This window comes from Manduca sexta, chromosome 24 (genome assembly GCF_014839805.1).
Source record: "Manduca sexta isolate Smith_Timp_Sample1 chromosome 24, JHU_Msex_v1.0, whole genome shotgun sequence".
NCBI classification, from domain to species: domain Eukaryota; kingdom Metazoa; phylum Arthropoda; class Insecta; order Lepidoptera; family Sphingidae; genus Manduca; species Manduca sexta.
The window spans coordinates 1,899,334-1,922,649 of NC_051138.1; the positions used below are offsets into that span (position 1 = coordinate 1,899,334).

Consider the following 23,316-nt stretch of genomic DNA (forward strand, 5'->3'; position numbering starts at 1 on the left):
AAGAGTTCGGAATCTTTCAGAAGTTGTACGTGTGAGTCGACCGTCTCGTGTAACGATCCGAAATTCACTGGAAGTAAACAACCCAGCAGAACTTTCATATTCGTGATCGAATTGCTAAGGTGCGAAAAAATATTCTTTATGTACTGGACTTTTGTGGAATTTTTATTTGGTAATTGGATTATGGTTAACTGGATTTTTGTAGTAGGACAGGAGAGTTAGGTCGAAAAATAAAGGTTTTATTAAAGAACTAGATTTTCCTCGGTATATAATACATTACAAACAGTAGATTACCTCTACAAATGTAACTACAAATTTAATGTATAAATATTACATTTTCACAAGTTCCAATATCGGTTAACAAAATTTTCTTGAATAAATTTTGTATACCATTTTGGGACTCGAAGCCTGAACCTCAAAATAACAACCCAATTAGGCCACAAAACTTATAGCTAACACTCTCAGTATTTGATCAATTTTTCGTCCTATATTAAGATTTTGATTAAGAAACCGAGCGAAAGCGCCAAAAATATCAGCTCCATAGCACAATGAGCCATTACCCACTCGGAGAGTCCTAACTATCGGTTTTATGATAGAAAAGCGACCCTAATGACGGAAAATATGGCGTCTGCGAGGATTCAGCAGTATTATAACTATAAACGATGTACTTCGTTAAACTAAATATATCTGTGTAGACCTTAACGGTGTCCGTTACGCTTTTATGTCATTCAGGTTATTTCTTTTCTGTAAACACAGACAGTAATTTGGAAAAGACATTGGAAATATAGAATGTAACATCATAATTCTATAAACGAATAAAGTTTAAGACAATCTCATACGTTACACAGCCAAAGAATAGGACAACAGTGATTCACCAACACATTGTACCACCATAGAGTTCAGTCCAAAGTCTTTTAAAAGCAAGTACAGGTATCAAAAGTACGTGTGTCACCACCCTTATATCAATCAACATAACATTTCAATCAAACAATTTCATTCGCTGACAGCCCGCAGCCTTTGAAGGGTTGTGTTTGCCCACGTGACGTCTGTCAAACGAAAAAACGCCCTCAAAGAAACCTTTGACAAATTATCTTTCTTAGTTGTCAAGTAAACATTCTTAGATGGTTGCATCTCTTGGAGACGTCAATTTATACGTGATGTGACAATATTTGGAATGACGCGTGGTTATGCGTTGCTTTGAGGGATGGCAAGGGACTAGGTCCAATGCTCGCTCGTATAATGTTATACGCCTGAGTGTCGACATTGAGCCGTAAGACCGTTGAAACCAATACAACCGTTCCACTCACCAATTGGTGGTAACTAGAACGCGTTTTATTTAGCCCGCGAAAAAACGTGTGAGATAATTGAGTGAACGAACTGTTTACGAATTGAATACCTATGACATAATGTATAATGAAAAACTTGCTGGCTCTAAGTTTTGTTGCAGAATTAGTTACTAAGTAAATTATGTTGGCATATATCTGGCGACCGTTAAGGGCACTGGGTTAACACGTTAGTCGATATTATATTTGTCACTTTATAGATTTTTGAGTATATATTGTCAATTTATTGCAATGACAAATTATTTTTGAAACTGATAAGATTCTTCACATAATTTTCAGATTCAGCTCCCATCAACTTTCAAAATTACATTTATTTGTTGACTGAATCAAAACATAGTTTATAACATCTTTCATAGTTCATGAACTGGTACACTGAATTCACTCTTTTACCCCAGATTACCTCGTTTTAGACTCAGCAATAGACTCGTCACAAGTGACTTGGTTCTTTTTCGCGTGCGTAAATGATTTTCTCCTTAATAGGAGTAGACTTGTCGCGGGATGTTAAGATGTCACGCGCAAAGTGACAAGGACAGAAACCACTTATATAAGACGTGTAACAGCTACTCTATTATTCTATCATAAAATATTATATTTAGTTAAACGTTATAATAGTTTCTGGGTTATAAATTTCTATGAACGTAGCTTAAATTTAAACGATTCTTTAAATAGCCAGTAATTCTTTAGTGAAGGTTTGATCCTTCCTTTTAAAAACGGTGCTAAACAATTGTTGGAACAAAAGCAACATTATTGTAATGCATACGTGACAGCGACTGAATAGAACGGGTAATTGGCCCATCCAATAATGAAGTACGAAATGTGGGTAACTGAATTATTTAGTGACACGGCTCCCTCGCTAGACAGCACTAGACGCCTATTAAGCACTCCCCGAAAACTCCAATACATTTATGGAACAAACAGCCGCCGTAGCTCTTTGTGAGAAAGCCACCTTTCACAGCATACAACCTTACCAGCAGTTAACGTCCACACTTTAAAAATGAAATAGTGTAGGAAGCCGGCGAGCGCCCGCCGCGCCCCGCCGCGCTCCGCCGCGTCCCGCCGTGTCCCGCCGCGACAATCGTCTCCCAGCTCGTTAAACTGCGCTCAGTCTCTCTAAGTGATTCTTTAGCATCGCAGCCGATGTTTAAGTGTCGGGCCCGACGTCGAGTGCCAAAGTTTTTAGCTCGTAATGCTTCCGATACATAAAACCATCCAATATTTGTTCGATGGCGACGCGAAAACATTTCGGCGCCCTATCGGACGGTCGTAAAGGCCTCTCGCGCGATAAAAACTGATCTGTGAGTTTGTTCCCCAACAACAGGAAAACAGATCTTTGGCGCGCGGCCAAGTCACCTGGCCGGGGTCGTCGCGACCCGCCACCGCACGCGTCGGCGGCGATAAAGGGTTAACAAACAGCGCACGGCTTGCACACCGCCGCTGCAGTAAATAGTTCCATTCCACGGACAAGTTTTGACTTCTTTCTGCCAACTGACGTTCTCATAATGGGTTCGCCGGTGAACGGTTGGCGGCCGCCCGCGGCGCCACCTCCGACGCCTCCGACGCGGCTCTCGATTCGCTCGACGAAATAAATTGTCGCAATTCTTATTACAGCACGGCACGCGCGAATAACATCGTGTATCGGGCCGTTTGTGTAAACAGGGCTTAAAGTGCGTCCTAATTTATTTGAAGCGCCTTTTCGAAAACGTTCGGCCGAGTCCTTTATCCAGTTGAACAAAGGATAATACGAATAAAAGCCAGTCGAGCATAATCGTTCTCAGACGGAGAGCTCCGCAAGAGATAAAATAGTCACCGCAATTTTCTCCGTGGAGGTTTTTTACCTGCCGTTTTTTTGTGGGTTTCAAAGCTGATTCAATAAGAAGTTACGAGCACTCGACGTGTGCGGCGCGGCCGCGCGTAGGTACGTCTCTACAACCGTGCGCCCGCTGTTGTTTGGCGCAGTTTGTTGATTGTTTACATTCGATTACCTGAGAAAGGAGTCCGGCGCGATGTCTCTCGAAACATCTGAGACGCCATTAGACTGTATAATCAATACGAAGCTAAGTAGACAACAAAGATATTCGCCGTCGAGTGCCTCGAGAATTCGTAAATTGGAATTTCAGTTCATTGTATTTTATTAACTTGATACAACATTCATGGTATACTTATTTCGCGAATTACGTAACTTTACAAAGCTTTGTTATTTGTTCGTAATACGCTTTTAAGTAGGTGTTTAGGCTATTTAAGGGATAAAAAGATGAAAGGGCTACTTTATTAAAGCTATTAAATTTATTTGAATAAAACACAATTAGGGCTGTGTAAAGTATTACTAACTATCTAGTAACCCATTTTGGATTTGTATCACCCAATTAATAATATATAAGTACTATATGTTAATGCTTTGCGGCAAATTCATGCCCTAATAAAGGATTTAATCTCATCAGTATTGACTCTTAATTATCTCTAGAGACAAAATCATAGTCTTTATCTCAAATACATCTTAAAAATAAATCAATATTTCCCATGCGAAAAATCTTGCATCAAAAAAACAAACAAAGACCGGGCCGTACCATACAAATTGACAAATTAAATTTATCAAACGCAGCCCTGCTCGGAAACAGTCATGTCCAATATACGCGAAGCATCAACCCTAATAGATTCACAGGCCAGATGTGGATTCGGTTAATCCTATCGCTGATCAGGTCTTCACTCTCGTTCGTTTAGTCCCATCCCTATTATTCAGACTGAACGAATGATGCGCTTCGACGGGTGTTTATTGAAAGAATCGTTCGAATTTCGAAAATTTACTTTTTAATTTTTAAATTCGACGCAGTGAGGTTATGCGTTCGATATTTGAATATTTTTATTAAACGTTTCTTAATTCATGTTAAAAATGTATATATTTTCCTGTGCATGATTTTTTGCCCATACAACTGAATGATAGAGATTAGACAGTCGCTTAGTTGAGAGGTTGAGTAATGAATGTAGAAACTCAGAACTTAGGGTGACAAAATACTACACGGCCTGATGCTCTACATTCTATAATTTCTAACTTCTGCTATAGGCCATAATTACAAACAAAATGTTCCTAATACATAATGAAATTAGACAGACCGATCTTAAACACTAAACTAAAACATGCATACAAAATATACACCGACCCTACAGAGGAATAAGGAAAAGATTTATTAGATTATAAAGTAAACGGTCCTTTGCCGAGTAGAGTAACCTACATAACGTATTTTCCTTTTAAAGTACCTCTACGATTCTATATTTATGTTGTTCTATATTTCTATGTTATAATATATCTCACTATAATAGTGAAAATGAAAGATTTAAGACTGCCTCGGTGGCGTAGTTGTACTACAGTATGACTGCAGAGCTGAGGTCTCGGGTTCGATCCCCGGGTAGGGCAAAGGTATATTGGGTTTTTCTATTTGGGATCAGCCTGGATTAAATTTGTTCCCGATATGGCGATAGGTTCGGATCATAATATGGGACGGAATACGTACGGCGAACAGTTGATGCACCAGTTCCGCCTCTGCTTACCCTTTCGTGGATAAAAGGAGTGAGAATGTGTGTATGAAAGATGTATATTTCACTCAAATAAATTGACGCAAAGTGAGCGCCGCTGTCGATGTTAAACAGAAGAAACACTATCCAATAATTCATATTAAGTAAGAAGGAACTCAATAATGTATACACTATTTGGCTTTACAAATAGACAAATTGGTAGTACTTACATACTACAATATGAATTAAAATATTATCTAACAAAATTCATTGTTAAAGTGAACTGTTTTTTTACATTTTTCTTGAACATCATAGACTATGAACTATGACATGTCTAGATATATTTCTCCAATTTTTTTAGAGTCCATTGAATAACACGCATTATTTTGTTGCAGGGTGCGCGTTCGTGAAGTTCAGCTCACACCAGGAGGCGCAGGCGGCCATCACCAGCTTGCACGGGAGTCAAACTATGCCGGTGAGCACGCAACCTTACCTTAACTCACAAGTCAACGGTTAGGGCGACTTGGTTCATCCAAATCAGCGGTTATTGCGATGGCTCCTAAGAATACTATCGTATCTAAAAAAAAACAATATTCATTATTTTAACGTTTCGTTATTATACAGTATTATTTGTTAGTAAACAGTACCAAGTGTTTGCTAACAAAACCGTTAAAAAAAAGTTTGTAAATGATTTTAAAGAAGATTTTTTCGTTTATTAACTTTTGAATTAAATGGGATTGGCAGTAAATAGTACCTTGACAACGAAACGCTAAAAAGTGCATATCGCTTTTTTTTATACATACGATAGTTTACTTAGGAGCTGTCGATTGACGACTCGACTATGAATTCAATGATAATTAGTCAATATTTAAAAATCATAGCTTTTTAAAAATGGTTTAATGGAATGAATTCAGACATGATTATAGGCTGCTTGTTGAATATATCCTTAGATCAGGTTACATTGGTCTACATAGATATAAATTTCGCAATTTTATTCCTATATTTAATCTGAAACGATTACGTGCTGATTTACAATACGTTAAGTAAATTTATTTATCTATTTAACACTTCATAAATCATATACAAAAGCATATAGGAGGACTTAATGCCATAGGCATTCGTCATAAATTGTGTTGACATACATACATTACATAAATTCGCCTATGTATAAAATTTTCTTATAGCATGCATATTCAAGTAATATTTTACGCTACGTCCTCCACGTTGCACCACACAAAGGCATTGAGCTATGTGCCTATCTAACGCGCTGATGGAATAGTTACTAACAACTAACTTAGTATTCTGACATGCACCGTGAACGCCCGCAATGTGCGTACTGTTTTATAACAACATTTTAATATGAGACACTTACTTAGGCTTGTTCTGAGTAATTATATTGCCTATGAACACTCCATGTTGATTATAATAAAATTAAAAAAACTTTTGAATTCAAATTTAGAAAACACCGTACAAAAAAGGTATGAAACATAATTTATAGGAGCTTCAACCTATTTTAAAAATGTATAACGTACATACTTTTTTAATGATACAAAAATAATGAATGCCAGTAACTGAGAAATATTTCTTAAAATATTATAGTATTAAAAACGGCCAGTACCAAACCAGTACTTGAGAAAAAAAAATATAACCAGTACCGCAACATTTAAAAAGCAAATAAATTCGAATATCGAACAATCATCACCAGAAGACAGTTCCGATTAACACAACACACGACACGAACAGAAGCACAGAAGCAATGCCACTAATTAAAAAGTTAAGCGGCCGGTTCGGACAGGCAATCCGGCGACTTTTTGCGGAAATCCGTCGGCCGGCCTAAAGTTAGTATTTACAACTCGCGCGCTGTTCGCAACCGTTTTTTAATTTCTAAACAGACCGTACGGGAAATGTACCGATACACTGTTAGTTGGGATTTTGTTTTACTTTGTCCTTATTGGGTTTTATATTGAAGCTAGGATAATGAATGCTGCAGACTACGTTGTGGTATCAAATTCTTAGGTTTACATAGATGTGTCAATCTATTTTAATAAATTCTCGACGTTTGTAATCGCGAAAGCCGACGTATCAAGAAATTACATTTGCCCGTTGAATATGATACTACAGGTACTGTTGATCTATTTTAGGCTTTAAAAAGAAATAATACAATGAAAGAAAGAAAGTGGGTTATGTGACGAAAAAAAAGATACTTTGAAACTCAACAGCTTTACTCTATCGTGTCAATTGTCATAAGACATTAGTATTTCTGTCAGACGTACTGAGCCTAGAAACAAAACTAAAGAAAAACCGACCTTACACTATCATAAAAATTTTAATCTAAATACAGTAAAATATAAAAACATTATAACCCTCCATAACCTATAAACTTTAAACAAATCATATTTATGTAACGTCAACAAGCGTTAAAGGCAACATGCAGGCTGAAGTATTTTGTCGCGAAGTGACAGGCGTGACACGGCGACACGGCGCGGCGTCACGCCGGACACGGTGCGCAAACACTCGAGCGTGTTGACTCGCTGTTGTATAACGTTTGTTGTTGCATGAAGCGACCGCCTTTGTGGAAATAACTTAACGTATTTGGGTGCCAATACTACTTAGAGTAAATAAAACAATAATCTTCTTGTTTCACGACAATTTGATAATAAAAAATATTACTAAAGAAAAGTGCTACTACATACCTGATTTCTTAAACGACGAACTACAAGTCTAACTAATCATAAGTAATTCTGAATAAGCTAATATTTGAATTAAATACAACTGTTTTTTAAACTAGTAGATTAAAAGAAACAAATCAATAACTTCTTTAAACATTTTTTTTTATTCAATAAAATGTTTCTCCCCCCTTCTATGTTCCCATGCCCTGCATTGTCTACGATTATGTATTTTTCTTAATTCGTAAAACCTATATTTTAACAACTGTGGAGTGCAATAACTTAATAATAAAATAAATATCAGTCACCGATATATAAAACAGGAATAACTAATTAAGATTTTGAATACGCGCATTGTATAATATATTTTGGCCCTTATGACACAGACTGATGGTAGGTCTCTCTGTGAGAGCCCGCCCGTGTAGGTACCACGACAATGTCTATTTCTGCCGTCAAGCAGCAGTGTGTAGTCACTGTTGTGTTCCGGATTGAAGGGCATTGTAGTCAGTGTAACTATTGGACATAATAAGACTTAACATTTCATGTCTCAGAATGGCGAGCGCAGTAGAATACCAAACAATACTATGTAATTCAAGGTGTTGAATGGTGTTTTTACTGTTTATGGGCGGTCGTATCGCTTACCATAGGGTGAACGGCAAGTTCGAAAAACACAGCACCTTGAACACATTAACAATCTTTAGCACTCATCCAACTATTTATAAAATGTATAAAATATTGGTAAATTCCATTTCAATATAATCTGCCTCTCACCCAAAAGCTTCCAAACTACTACATATTCTATTATTGATTATTCGGTATTGTACATATTCGTACGACCCTGGATCCGAAGTGCAGACTCGGCTTACGGAAGTGGTCTGAAATACGTATAATTCAATAAATAAAGCTGCACGTACACTACATGTTGTTACTTAAGCTTAAGACCCTGTTCGCACTGTTACTATTGTGTTCACACGTTATAGTAACCATTTGAGTTTGTTTGATCATTTTTTTTATTTATTTATTACACTTTATTCTACACCAGAGACAAAAATTATGGAACAAGAAAAGAGAAAAAAGTACAAACGGTGATCTTATCGCACAAGGCAATCTCTCACAGACGACCATGAAATGGAACGGAATAATATGGGGCAGCATAGGATATAATTTTTATTTTCAATTTTTATTTATTAGATTTTCGTTCAAAAACGTGTTACTTTACTCAATGTGTGCATACATAGTATGCGTAATGTGTACATAGTTATACACTAAACGGTCATTTAAAACAATAAACAATACTAAATTGAAAATTCTACACAAATACCACTCTGATCAATTATCACAATTAGAAAAGCCAGTATAATTCTTACAACCATCGCAAGTAATGTCACTCACGAGCCAACATTATAATTGAATCTATACATAGTAGTCTAAAAAGTAATGCTGCAGTATATATAAATAAAAAACCCCTTCTAACCGAATTTCGGCAACAGCCAATCTCAACGGAAATCAGTTAAGTACGCAGGAGATATTATAGTGCACAAGTGTGTGCGCAATACGCAGGTGGTATTCCTTCACTCTCATACTCCTTTGAGAGGGCAATCCGACATGACCGGAGATCATGCGCATGACCAACGGCTTTACGTGCTTTCCGAGGCACGGGGGTATCACACCGCCAACTTCCTGTCTCCGAGCTGTCACTAAGTAATTTTAAAAATGAAAAACCACAGTAATTATTTTGGCCCAACACTAACTTGTACCGTGTACAATTTATTTATTTATTTAAGGACCTCAAACGAAGGATACACGGCATATAATAAAAACAATGTCGTAGCATTTTTAAAATCGGCAATGTGAAGCCTCTGTAATTATAGGAGACCACAGCATGCAAATTACACAAAACTATACCACCAAGGCTGTCAATATACCTACCTACTACTTTACAGTACATGCAGTGCATATCTACGTACTTTTTTAAAGCACTTCGTAATTAAGTAGGATATTAACTACGAAAAACGTGTGGTGTATCGCCGCGTGTGTAACTCGGCCACCTTATCGCTACAATGCCTCCATTACCGGCGCGTAATCCCGCGCTCTCGTCTCCCGCTTGTTAATTACATGTCTAGTTTTCTTGAAATTGATTCTTTTAGTCTTGCTGCATAAGGTTGCTATTACTTTGTGATTTCTAAATTAAAGGATAAAGTTTGACGTTTGAGAAATAATTACTTTTATTGGCTTGATTTTATTTTTATAGTGTATGAGAGTCTAATGACCTTCTGCTTTAAATAAAACCAATAAGTATGTAGACCACAAGTCTATTTTACCCGTTAAATTTTACTCAGGCAAGAATTTTTAGATGAAAGGCTAATTATCCTTTATAAGATTAATGTCTTCGTTAACTTGACAGAACATATAAATGAAACAATTATTCTTTTATCCTCTAAAGTAAAATTTGAACTTTTTTTTGCTTTACATATTTGAAGATACTTTTTCGAACATGTAAAAAGGCAACAAAAATGTTGCCCAACATTGGAATCGAACCAACACACCGACACTCCATTCCACATCGAACACACTAGACCAAGCAATATTAACATAAAACATTTAATATACTATGCTATTGACGCTGTTGTTATTTCAAATAAACATTTTGCATGCTTTTTTCTCCTACAACTCCCTTGTATTCGTGATTGAAAATCTTCGCAAAATAAACATATTTTTTCCTTAAGAATTACCACACCGACCCCATCATCCAAACAATGGCCAAATTAAACACACAATAAATCTATTTTCCAGTTTCAGATACAAATTTCTTCCGAAATCACTATGGAATGGTCGACAAGTCGCATTCAGAGGCCGAGAATAGGTTCGGAGGGCGCAGCACTCTCATAATTCCTTTTGCACAAAGCCGGCACGCCGGATTTGCCCCCGGCTCCCCTAATGACGTTTTTGTCTGCCATCCCCTGGTTCTGTGCAAATATTGATTGACTTGTACGAAATGTTTGGCACTTGATACAAATATAATTGGATTCCAGTTAATAAACTAGATAAGAATTTTATTCATCCCGACACGGAAAAAAAAATAAAAGTAAAAGTAAAATATTACAAGTACCTAGTATACAACCTGTCATCGTCATTTCAAGAAATCAGTAATGAAGTATTTTGATCCCTAACGTCTAGGGCCTTCTTTTTCCATCGTGATTAAAAAGTACTGCTAAAATAGGATTTATGACTATTTACAAGTATTACTATCCTAGCACACATTCACGCCTTTCATTCGCCCATCCTCTTTCCGACATGTGTACTTCGTCCCATGATGTGATAGGGGGCAAAATTATCACCATATCGGGCTCAAATTAAAAACTAACTAACCCTATTAATGAATTCATAATCAATAGATTTTAGTTTTACTAAATTCTTAAGCATATACTTTTAAGACTTTTCCTTCGAGTTGACAACTATTCCAATGAATACACAATGTATTTGTATCTACGAAATTTAATGTTCTTACCTTCGAACCCGAACCCTTAATCTCGACAATCTGTTAAAAATTACTCATAAGCAATTAACAAAAAAGCTATACACCTTCAAACCCATTGAAAGCGAAAAACCTGGTCCCAATAAAAGATACCCGAAAGATAAGAGTCGTAATGCGGACCCGCGGATTATCGGGACCCGCAGAGATCCCAATGATTTTTTTTATGCCCAACGATGAATAGGCGAACGGGTTTGTTTATCCGGATTAAGGGTACGTGAACTTCCATGGAAATTAATTTATCCTTTTTATTTTGGAAGGGTTACGATTTTATTCGAATAATTTGTTGTTTTATTACATTTATTTGCTGGTTGAATTGTGCCATTAGTTTAACTTATTTCTATCTTATTCTGTAGTTATTTGTGAGGCTAGATGCCAAAATTCAATTCCATTTTTCGATTTGAAGACGGATACCTGAATCTCACAGTTTAAACCCTTTGTACGCAGCTACATAAGCGGTAACTTTATTTCATAATGAAATATAATTATTACTATGTTACTACCTTGTTAATACAATATCTTAAGTTGCTTTTAATGTAAAAATGTCACACGACGTACTCTAATGACTGTACTAGACATCAAACATAAAGTACACTTGTCTGTGATAAAATATTTATAAATTGTAATGAATAGTCGTCATGATAGTTAAAAAAATACTTTATAATATCAACTTATTTTCAGTACCTGACTGACACAACATACCTTGTAAAGAATATTGACAGAGTAAATAAAAACACACGGCCATATTGACACAAAACATTTCCCGCCCAAAAATCAACACAAAATTTCACCTGTTAACACAAATACATCGACGGAACATAACTTTTGCGTGTTGTTTTTAATAATTGGACCAAAGAGAAGCCTTTCGTCCTTATTAAGGGGGAATTTCAAGTGCTTCACGCCCCGGGCGAGCGGGGTTGCCAGGTTAGCGACTCGCGGGGTATTTTATTAATTTTTTGCTACGTTGCCTTTGAGTGGCTTTGATCGAGATAATTACGAGAGTTGTAATTGAGGGATGGATTTTTTGTACATTCCCGTTGATGTTGATGATTGACGACTCTGTGAATTGCAAAAGGCAGGTAATGAGTTATGATCTCTGTTACTTTTTTATACAACTTAAAACAAGTTGACAAACTGCTTAATAATACTGCATGGCATTTCACACTCTGAGACATTCGATACAAGTAATTACGCGGACAAAGTCCGTCAAAGTGGAACAAAACGGCTGCCTATTATTTAGCTAAGAAGTTATGGTAATTATTGGCGGTATTTTGTCGGTCGAAATACTTACACCGAGTGTTTATTTAGTTTATCATGCATCCATAGAAGAACGAAAGTCACCGACACAGCCCAGCGGGTTAGCAAGCTAAAGTGGCAGCGGTCAGAGCACATCGCTCTCAGAACTGACGGCAGATGGTGCAAAAAAGTTCTCGAATAAAGACCACGTACCGGCAAGCGCAGCGTTGGACTCCACCTGCAAGGTGGATAGATGACTAGATAAAGGTCGCAGGAACACGCTGGATGCAAGCTGCTTTTGACAGATCCGTCTAGATATCTTTAGGGAGGCCTATGTTTAGCAGTGGACTTTATTTGGCTGATGATATTCATGAGTCATAACTATTAAATGTATATAGAAACCAATTTATCGTACAATAATTATCTCAATATTAAATATTCTGTAACACCAACCCACTCAAAACTATACCAACTATTTGAAATAAAAAAGCATTCTTGGCAACACGTCGACATGGCGCGGTGTAACAATGTGGCCGAGATTGGGTGCCGACTCCCGCTTATTACACACTATGTAAGCTTATCTTTCAATCTTTTTTTGGAAATAACCAAAGAGTAGCGAAGTTTTTTAAGCTGAATACGCGTTTCGTCGGATAATATTAAAATGAGAGCGAGAGATTGCACTCAGACTAATTATTTTAATAAAGGACTTTTTTCTTTGCATTGCTGTACTATCGAAATGAAATAGGATGGCGCGAAGTTGGATATTAAAAAAATATATACGTCCACGGCATAGTGACCCACTGTACCTGATGGTAAGTGGAGTGGAGTCCAATAGAATGTCGACCGACGAGAGATGATTATCCCACGGCAGTCGACACAATTTTGTCTGCTGGAACGGGATATACACAAGCTGATCTCGCAACGCGACACTTATGTGGACCACTATGGCGGGTTTTAACAACCTGTGTACAGTAGTCGCTATCCGGGCGGATATAATATATCCTACCACCAACAAAACTAAACTCTATATGAATATTCATAAAGACGCGAAAGTTAAACTAACCGACTTTTTGACGTCTTATTTAAAACTTTATCAGTAGTAGCTAAAGAAACTTATAAGTTTATAATACTAAAGTACAAATATAAAATAACAATCTAAATATCTATAGCACCATAAATGAAATACAATGTTTCATAGACAACCAATACAAATGTCTATTGTTTATGGCATCCATTTTACATCGGCACTATACTGTCTGTAGTCTGTACTTGAGTTTATCCCCATATCCACGGTGCCACAGACAATCAATACTCTATAACCATAATGATTTTATTTTCAAATGTTTATTGAAGATTATTTAAGGTCAAAAGATTTCAAAAACAGGATAATGAATATTATAAATTATTTCATTGTTATAATTACAAAAAATGTGAATTGTACTATGGTGGCATATTTCTATCTGTTTATAATACTTATTACTATTGCTTGTGACTTCCCTCGGTTTTCAATTTTTAAATATTATAATTATATAAGTTCAAGTACATTCATTATATAAAGTTATATTGAGATTTCATTAACTACAGACAACTACTGAGCTATATAACCATATTCCTTTGTCTTGTCATACAATACTAACTCCACCAACGAATAATTAATTTAATAATTAATAATAATTTTTATTTTAATACTCCACCCTGTATACATAACTCTTACACGATTACGAGGCAATTAAACTTTAAACAACTCAACACCGAAGTACCAAAATCACCTGTTTTATCACAACATAGAGAAAAGTAATTAAAAACAACGAAATGAACAAATGGAGTATCTTCGAACTCTCAAATAAATTAATAAGGCCGCGTAATGCCAAGAAACGTCTGCCTCTGGTGGAAATTTTAAACTTTCCACTCGTTTAAGGAATAAATAGAACAGCTGTGGAGTTTTCTTTGGTTATATTTCATTTTATTGTTGTGTACGACTGTTTGTGATCTAGGTTTCATCGAGTTATCTTATGCTGTATCGAAGAGGTAATGTTATTTAAATTATGATATGATATTGGTAGTTGAATACATGCATTTAGTTGACAGTACTCGCCAGAAAATATTACTTATCAAGCTACTGAAAGAGTTACAATTCTCGACAGTGAATGTTGACTTTAGAAATTATTACATTGTTTATATCCTTTACCTTCATTTTTGTAGAGCGGTGTTTTGAACTCTTGTTATCGCAGTTGCATGAAGTTTTTAAAGTCCATCTCAAATTTCCAGAGGGTTATAAATATTATTATTGCGTAGAGTGTACAGTAATCGGCCACAGCCTAGTTGGGTGTGAAACAGACTGCCGAAACGAATGTCCGCAAGTTCGAAGCCCATGGGCACAGTCCTTTAACTTTTCTAAAATTATGCGTGTATTCTTTGTGAATTATTACCGTTGAAGGTGAAGGAAAACATCGTAAGGAAACCTGCACACCTGAGAAATTCTGTATAGGAATTTTGAGGGTATGTGAAGTCTACCAAAGGCCTAATCCCTCTCAGTTGTAGAGAAGGCCCATGCCCAACAGTGAGATAGTACAAAATACAGGGCTGATATTATTATATATCCCTCAATATCTGACCTCACATAATATAGCAGTATCCCGCCGTTCTGTCGCTCAATAACTCCATATTAAGTGACAAACAGGCAGACGATCGTAAAACCTGTTTATTAGATCACGTTAGATACTTGCGTTAGTGTATAGGGCGTCTCGCGCACGGCCTACTTATAAACACCCCGCTAGTTATAAATATATATCTAATGAAAGGAGTCTCAGTCTCATCTCTGTTTTGATCCTGCATCATATATAAATAATCTGCCTTGGTAATAGATATAACTAGATAACTAGATTATCCTTACGTTCTTACTGCTGTTTATCAAATAAGAAAACGTATTTATAATTTACGTAATGTATAAAAACTAAATAAGAAGAAAATTCGTTAAAAGTACATTCTAAATCAGTAATAAAAAAATTGGCCGCGTTTAACTTACTGCACTCTCGATTACCACGGTAGTAATATCGGCTAAACAAATTTTGATACATGTTTACTTAGTATATTAAATGAAACCACATTAAACATCATGCTGCAAAAATCAAGGTTGTAATTGGATAATATTTAAATAGTCAAATATTTTTAATAACAAAATGGCGATGGACCCTTATCACATCACAAGACAGAATACACATGACGAAAATGAGTGCCCTGGTTGCACCTCTGCCTACCCCTTCGGGGATAAAAGTGTGACAAGCACTTTTTTTTTTAAGAAAACAAATCATATTATAAATTCACATATCACAATTTGTGACTCTAGATTAAATATTTTTTGTAATTTAGAGTTTAAACAAAATCAATATACCTGCATATTGTATAATGAAAAAACTATACAAAAATAAAAGTGTTTGAGGTAGGATATATGTTATATCCTCTCAGATAACGACCATCATACACAAGGTTTTAACACCCGCCTTTTTGACCAACTTCGGTGTTTCGCGTTTCGGAATCGGCCTGTGTATGCCCGGTTTCAATAGGCCGACATGATTGTGTCGACTGCCGAGGGGTAATCGTCTCTCGTCAGTCGACATTCTATTAGAACCCACTCCACTTACCATCAGGTGCAGTGTGTGTCAGCAGTGGGGTCACTTTCACGTACACATCTTTAATGACTTCGCATTTTAAAATCACACAACTTCTCTCTCTGCGGGAATCGTATCCAGAAACATCTGATTGCACAGGGCTCGTCAACATTTTCCTATATAGAGGACAATTCTTGATTAATATGAAATATCGATACAATTTTTTCCGCGCACATTATTAGTTCGGTGACATGACAAGTCACGTCATCTCTCACAATGCCAGATACAGATTACACGTAGCATTCGTAATCAATATTCTGACAGGGAATCAGGAGGAGTTTTGTATTTGAAAAGGATAAGACTATGATCACCTACTTTGTTAAGTCGCGTAGTGAAAGAAGTAATATTAACTTAGTTACATTAAACTTTTCACTTCACTGTCCTTGAAATAAAACTCAGTGAAGTCCAAAAAAAATGTGCAGCAGTGATAGACGTTGCATCTTAACATAAAAATCACGGCCTGATTATTTATTCCACCTGATTCCGCTCGGAAGAAACCAGCACTAAAAAGTACGGGACACGTAAACTATCAAACAACAACATTCTACCTATATACGTGTATTATATACAATATCCATAACTTCTCAAAAGCCTATACAGAAATATACAAATATACAGCAGCCATCACTCCAAAGTAGGCACAAGAGTAAATCTGGAATGGTGACGTCAGACAGCGGGCCGGAAGCTGCGCAAATTGTTCACAATCTTGTTTCAGTACTTCGCGTCCTCGCCGGATATGAAACAAGTTTGCATGTAAAAATTTAAAATGGCTGTCTTAGTGTTTTGCTCACAAATATTGTTTTATAGTTGTACTATAAAATTTTGTTGACATTTTGGATTTTACTTAGTATAGCAAATAATAATATGATATGTGAAATGTTTATAGTACATAATAAATAATTATAATATCAGCCCTGTATTATATACTTGCCCACTGTTGAGCACGGGCCTCCTCTACTACTGAGAGGGATTTGGATGTGTCCACCACGCTGGCCTAGTGCGGATTGGTAGACTTCACACACCTTCGAAATTCCTATAGAGAACTTCTCAGATGTGCAGGTTTCCTCACGATGTTTTCCTTCACCGTTAAAGCGAACGATAAATTCACAAAGAATACACACATGACTTTACAAAAATCAGAGGTGTGTGCCCTTGGGATTTGAACCTGCGGACATTCGTCTTGGCAGCCCTTTCCATACCCAACTAGGCTATCGGCGCTTTATAGTACATACATAGAAAGAAAGTGATTGTGAAACTGGTCGTTGACGTTAAATGATGGGCATCAGTGGCGCAGGGTCTATACAGCCCAATTCCTGTCGGCTTCTCTTTATGTAGAATATAATTATCATTAGAACGAATTGTAGACCGCATTTATGCATATTAGTATCGCTACGTTGTCAGGTTCATTTTCAAAAAATGTAACCTTTTACCACTGATAACCATCGACGTTATACCCATGTTGTCAAAGTAACTGCGGGTGTGTTACTGATCTTTAAAAAAAGCAATTGCTTCTTAGCACACAGTGGGTTAATATATCTATCTGATTACTTACCACTGAGCCGTATGAAAAAAATCTTCCACATATGAAAAGTTATCCCAATTTTATTTAGATAGCCTTTACACCATAAAGACAGAGTATAATCACATGTCTTAAGTGCATCCATTATGGCATGTTTTCGCATCCCAAAAACCTCTACTTAATAAATAAGCAACATTAAATGTTGAAAGGCTGTACAAATCCCAACCACGTTATAAAAACGATGGCTCAGTTAAATGAAGACCCCAAACAGAGGGCCTTATTAAAGCTCGGAATGAAGACATTAACGATGCTTGTTTAGGCGGCGCGATGTTTGTGCGTTTAGCGCCGCGCACATTATAATCACTGAGTAAAAATTAAATACAGGATTGTGTCTTCTTTAAATCTTTTACCAGCTCCTCATTTTTTTGTTGGTGGTAGGATATATTTTATATCCCTCCGGCTAGCGACTACCATACACGAAGTGTTAAAACCCGCCACAGTGACCCATGTATGTGTGTCATCAAGGATCAGCCTGTGTATATCCGGTTCTAACAGGCCGGCATAATTGTATCGACTGCTGAGGGGTAATCAACTCTCGTAAGTCAACATTCTATTGGACCTCACTCAACTTACCATCAATTGCAGCGTGATCATTTTGCTGTCCCTGTATAAAAACAAAACTCGTCAAATCATATCGTTCATTAAAAAATCACAAATTTAATAATCTCTATCAGTCTTAAGTCTAAGAGCCCTTTTCCTCAAATCGTCAAACATAAAACTAATGCAGTGTTTCAAAGTTGCAAAATTCAAAGTGCCTAGTGCCTATTGCATACAGTTTCTTGTTACACAAGCGACTCTATCCTAATATTCAGTAAAACAACCAGAACAATCATTAAACATAACATCAATATAAAAGAGCTCAAACTTTATTCTTTATTCGACGTTCTATCGTCATATTATTCAATACCTAACATTTTATTCGTAAATTCCGATATCAACATAAATTTTCATTGGAATATTATTACGCGAAAAAAGCTCAGCTATTCCCTTTTCACAAAGGATGGATCTTATTTGAGAATACCTAAAATATGTCTGTGGCGAAATCATTTTGTCGGTCCGTATGTTATAAGTTTTTGATGGGATCGTAACATTCACTGCATATACCTATATCTATACTATAAGTGTTTGTATAGGATAATCTTTGAAACTAGTGATTGTAGTTTGTTGATGATGAATAACCTTAATGGATAGTTGTGTAAGTGCTATAGACTACTTTGAGAAATAAAATTGAGTTTTCAGTAGCCTAATGCTTACTTATTTTTATTAATTGGTTACACTTTGAAACACGAAAAGTAATTCTGAAAAGTATTTACTGTTAAAAACCACATTCTCTTTAATTAACAAAATATATTTTATTTTGATTACCTTTATTTAAAAAAAAGACTATTGCAGGCAGAGTCACAAACAAGAAATAGGAAACAAAACCATGTAAAAAGACTTTTCTAAAAAACAATGACATTTTAAATATAAAAATGTATGATTATTAAAATTTTCAACGTAGTCTTAACCTTTTATTTACAATTTTATCTCCACTGCCTGATATAAAAATATTGTATGTTCTCATTCCGTCAATAACACACAATCCAACACAGAAACGATTCTGAATAATAACAATTAATACATTTAAATATGTAAATTGTTCGTAAACACAAAACGTTAATGTATTCAAGTTAATAATTTATCGAGAACTTCAGTCCAAGTAACTTATTACTTACGTTCTCGCCGGTAGAGATTCGCTTTGCTACTGACAGCGTTGTAATTAAATCTTTACATTTATATCAGAAACAGCAAAATAAATATTTTCGCTTAACAAATATACCCATACTAAAATACACATTTTTTGTGATGATAGAACGTACTAGTTACCTTCAGTCACGCAGTCTTACTTATAAACTTGTTTTGGCGTTAAAAGGTGGTTGAGAATTGCTTAAATAGCTGTCAATAAAATCACCAGTTCCCAGTTTAAACCTTAATAAGACGCAAGATGGTGCGTTTTACCTTACAGCTGATCGACTAAATTTGTCTTTTCACTAAACATAGTTTTGCGATTTTTTTATAAATAAGATTGATGTAGTACAATAATTTGTGGCTTCAAATCCTTCTTATAGCATATTAGGATATACGTAGTACGTATAAACTAGATTTCCAATAATAATTGTGTGGAAAAAATAATGGCCACAAAATCAAAAATCTACACATACGAAACAAATTAAATCCTGTACATATACAATGTAACACGGTGTTTAATTAATTAAATTGAACTCATTTATCTCTCAAAGATAATTCTCTAAGAGCAGTGAGCAAAAGCAAAAATTAGCGTATAACTCAGTCTAAAGTAATAGAAGGCAAACGCTACGGCACCGGCTACGAAGCCAACGCTACGGCGCTACGGTGCTACGAACTTGCACGTAACTTAATATGAGCGCTTTGTTACTTCGATAATTTATTGCTTTTTTGTAATGTTTCAACTATGTGTAATGAAATTACTAGTAGGTACAAATGTTAATATTGTGATAAGTGATTATCACACGTTTTCCAACCTTACATAAAGTCCTTTTTAAACTCGTCAGGATAATCCAAATTAGTAACGGTAAAAGTATCATTTAAACAAGTATAAGGAATCGTTTAGTATTCATAAATTTCTAAACCAATTGCAAATAAAGTCAACTAACTTAGAACAGGCTAATCGTGTCGCCATAAATTGTAGCTACATAAAAGTTTTCATAACCCGAATGCAATACAAAAAACAATACCGATACAAATAAATATACCGAACAAAATAAGCCGGTGTGTACACTACATATTTATATTTTCACGGCACAATCTATATTCTCGTAAAAATATGATCAACCGTCGAAACAGGTGTGCGTTATTACGACCGCGTGAATAACCAGGATGGAGTTTATTGTGCCACTTGACTTTTTGCCGCCTCTATATCATGCCGTTTTTCCGTCGCCTTTTGTTAGAAGTGGATGAGATAATACTACGCTCGTTGTCTGTGTATTTACGGGTTTACATGAGGCTACTACGGCTACATTTCTGGCAAAATTTTAATTTGGTTCATATTACTTTGCAAAATAATCTGATGTTTATGAGAAGTGTTAATTTAAGGGCTTTTTTCAATGTTTTAAAGGAACAAAAGTATTCAATAGCTACATGAGTAGGACACTGTGTACCGGATCAAAAAATAACTCTTCTTTCATCCGTACTTATCTCACTCCGGTATAAGTTCAGCACACCATGGATATTGTCAAATCATTTAGCTAATATTTTACTATTAGCGACACGCCTGGCCTCAACTCTGCCTCTCCTACAACGTACCAAATATTCAAAAAATCTCTAAGACCTTAAGTATCAAACTTAAATTATCAATATTTAATATCTTCTCGTAAAAATGCCGAGATAACGTGATTACGTCATGTATTGTACGCATCGATTCGGTCCGTACGCGGTGATGCTAGGAATTATCATCTCTATAGGAGCCGGCATACCACGCTCTTATTGAAAACATTTACATATATATGTGATGTGGGGTTGCCGTGTAATACCGGATTTTCTGGGTATTAAAAAATTATAAAATACTTATGTATTAATTGGTAGGATCACTATAAGAATGAATATGTGAATAATAATAATTAATGTAATGTGTTTTGTTAAAAACTAATATACCATAAATAATACTAAACTGTACTATCATAAACGTATGTGATGTTCGCATTCTTTCATTAAAAGTAATTCCTTAAATAAAATACTTTTTTTTTGTTAGCTGTAAGCTGACCCTTACATATTTCAAATGAAGAATCCAAAACCGTTCTTTTTTCAAACTTAATATCAGCATAAATTGATTGTCGAACGTGTAATCTAAAACTGTTCCAACAATAAATAAAGAACGAAATGTCGCGGAAATTGGCAACCCACGTACCCAACGCTGACATATTGTAAAGGAGCGCGGAATATTATCAAACTTGAGAAATCGTCGATTTACCAAGGCTTAAAGGTAACGATGGAATACTTTCGATCGTCCCGTAAGGAAATTTCCGCTCCGACGAACTTTATCGGGATCATGTAATCATTGTAACAGGTCCCTTATGAGATGAGACTGAATTCTCGATGATTTCTCGCGTAGTCTGCGATCTCGATGTATTAATAATGGGCTATTTCAAATCTACTATTTTAAGACAAATTTGTCAAATTGTGAATTTGTATTCTGGTTTTATACAATTTAATGACGACACAAACTAAACTTTAAAGCCTTAAACAGTATTAGTATTAATACCATTTAGTAGTGGCGAGGGGTACAATTTTTCAAAAGGTAACTTGTGACAAAAAATGCCTTAGTTAACATAAATAATAGAAAATAAAATCGAGTTGTAGTGTAAATAAAACAAATATAAATAATCCTAAAAGGGAAGCCGGTATAAATCTGGTTGTATGGACAATTCGCCACTGCTTTTTAGATTATTGCAATACAAAACTGCGCATATCGGTCCTACACTAGTCTATCTGCCATTAGATATATAGCCGCAAAATAACTTCTCATTACACTATAACACATAACGAAATTCGGGAAAGCAGAGCTACCCAATATCATTACAAATTCTCGAATATAAGATACCTATTATTACAATATTATAGCTTCGTACATATATCTAGTGATTTACATACCCGGCACGTATAAGTTGTGCAAAGAAAACAAACAAACCGACATTCCGTTTAAAAACAATTTTGCCTAAAGTAAAGAGCGAAGCGATCGTTGCGCTTATCAACATAAAATAACAACGTGTAATCAAAAGCAATTCACGTCTTATTAACATTACGTGGGATGCGCTGGTTTAATCCTACCGTGGTAATGTGGGATTCGTTCAGAAACTGTTCATAATTCAATGTGATTCTGTATTCGCCTGTAGGTTTTTGTTCTAGAATAACTATAAGAGGTATCTATAAGATGACTTAGTTTGACTTTGTTGAAAATGAATACAAAAGCGATTGTCGGAAATTAGCTTTTGTATATCCTACTTATATAATCAATGCGAAAGTTTATGAGGTTAGATGTATGGATGTATGTATGTATGTGTGTTCCTCTTTCACGAAAAAACTACTGAACGGATTTGGATGAAACTTTACTGTAATATTGGTTATATATCAGAATAACACATAGGTTACAATTTATAATGATTTTGTGTAATTTGGTTATAATATAACGATGCATATCAAATAAGTCGGAAACAAAAACAGAAAATTCCTTCACGCGTGCGAAGCCGCGAGCAAAAGCTAATTAATCATATATTTAGATAAGTGTATTATTTTCACTTTGTTAATTTTATTTATTTGAAAATATAAGAACAATAAAAGTTGCCAATATGACAATCAACTCCCCTCATCATCATGGGACAGAATAAACATGGAAAGTAGACGCTCTAGTTACCTCTGCCTATCCTTCGGAATTAAAGCCGTGAGTGTGTGAGTATAATAAAATTTTTAGCCAAAATAAAATCCAATTAGGCCACCGCAGAGCACAGGGTAAGTGAAAGCCGGAGCTGGGCATTTCTCAGGCGGAGGCCGTATGCAGATGTCTGTTTGTGCAGTCATTACGGGCGGGATGTTTGCCGGGCCGGGAGCACCCGCTGGGGTAAGTTACTGGAGATAGGGAGTCAGGGGACGGCTTTTTTATATGGCCTTTTATAGCGGCGATAGCCTAGTTGGTTGTGGAACGGACTGCTGAGACGAATCTCCGCAGGTTCAAATCCCAAGAGCACACACGTCTAATTTTTCTAAAAAATTATGTATG

At 35.8% G+C, this 23,316-nt stretch overlaps 1 protein-coding gene across 1 annotated transcript in view; it reads left to right on the top strand.

The window, feature by feature from the left end:
* Window positions 1-23,316, top strand: part of LOC115451816 (CUGBP Elav-like family member 4) — a 188,420-nt gene that overhangs the window by 132,461 nt on the left and 32,643 nt on the right. Inside the window, exon 3 of the mRNA XM_037442258.1 lies at window positions 5,243-5,322. Coding sequence (XP_037298155.1) covers window positions 5,243-5,322 — 80 coding nt within the window. The remainder of the gene's footprint in view (window positions 1-5,242; window positions 5,323-23,316) is intronic.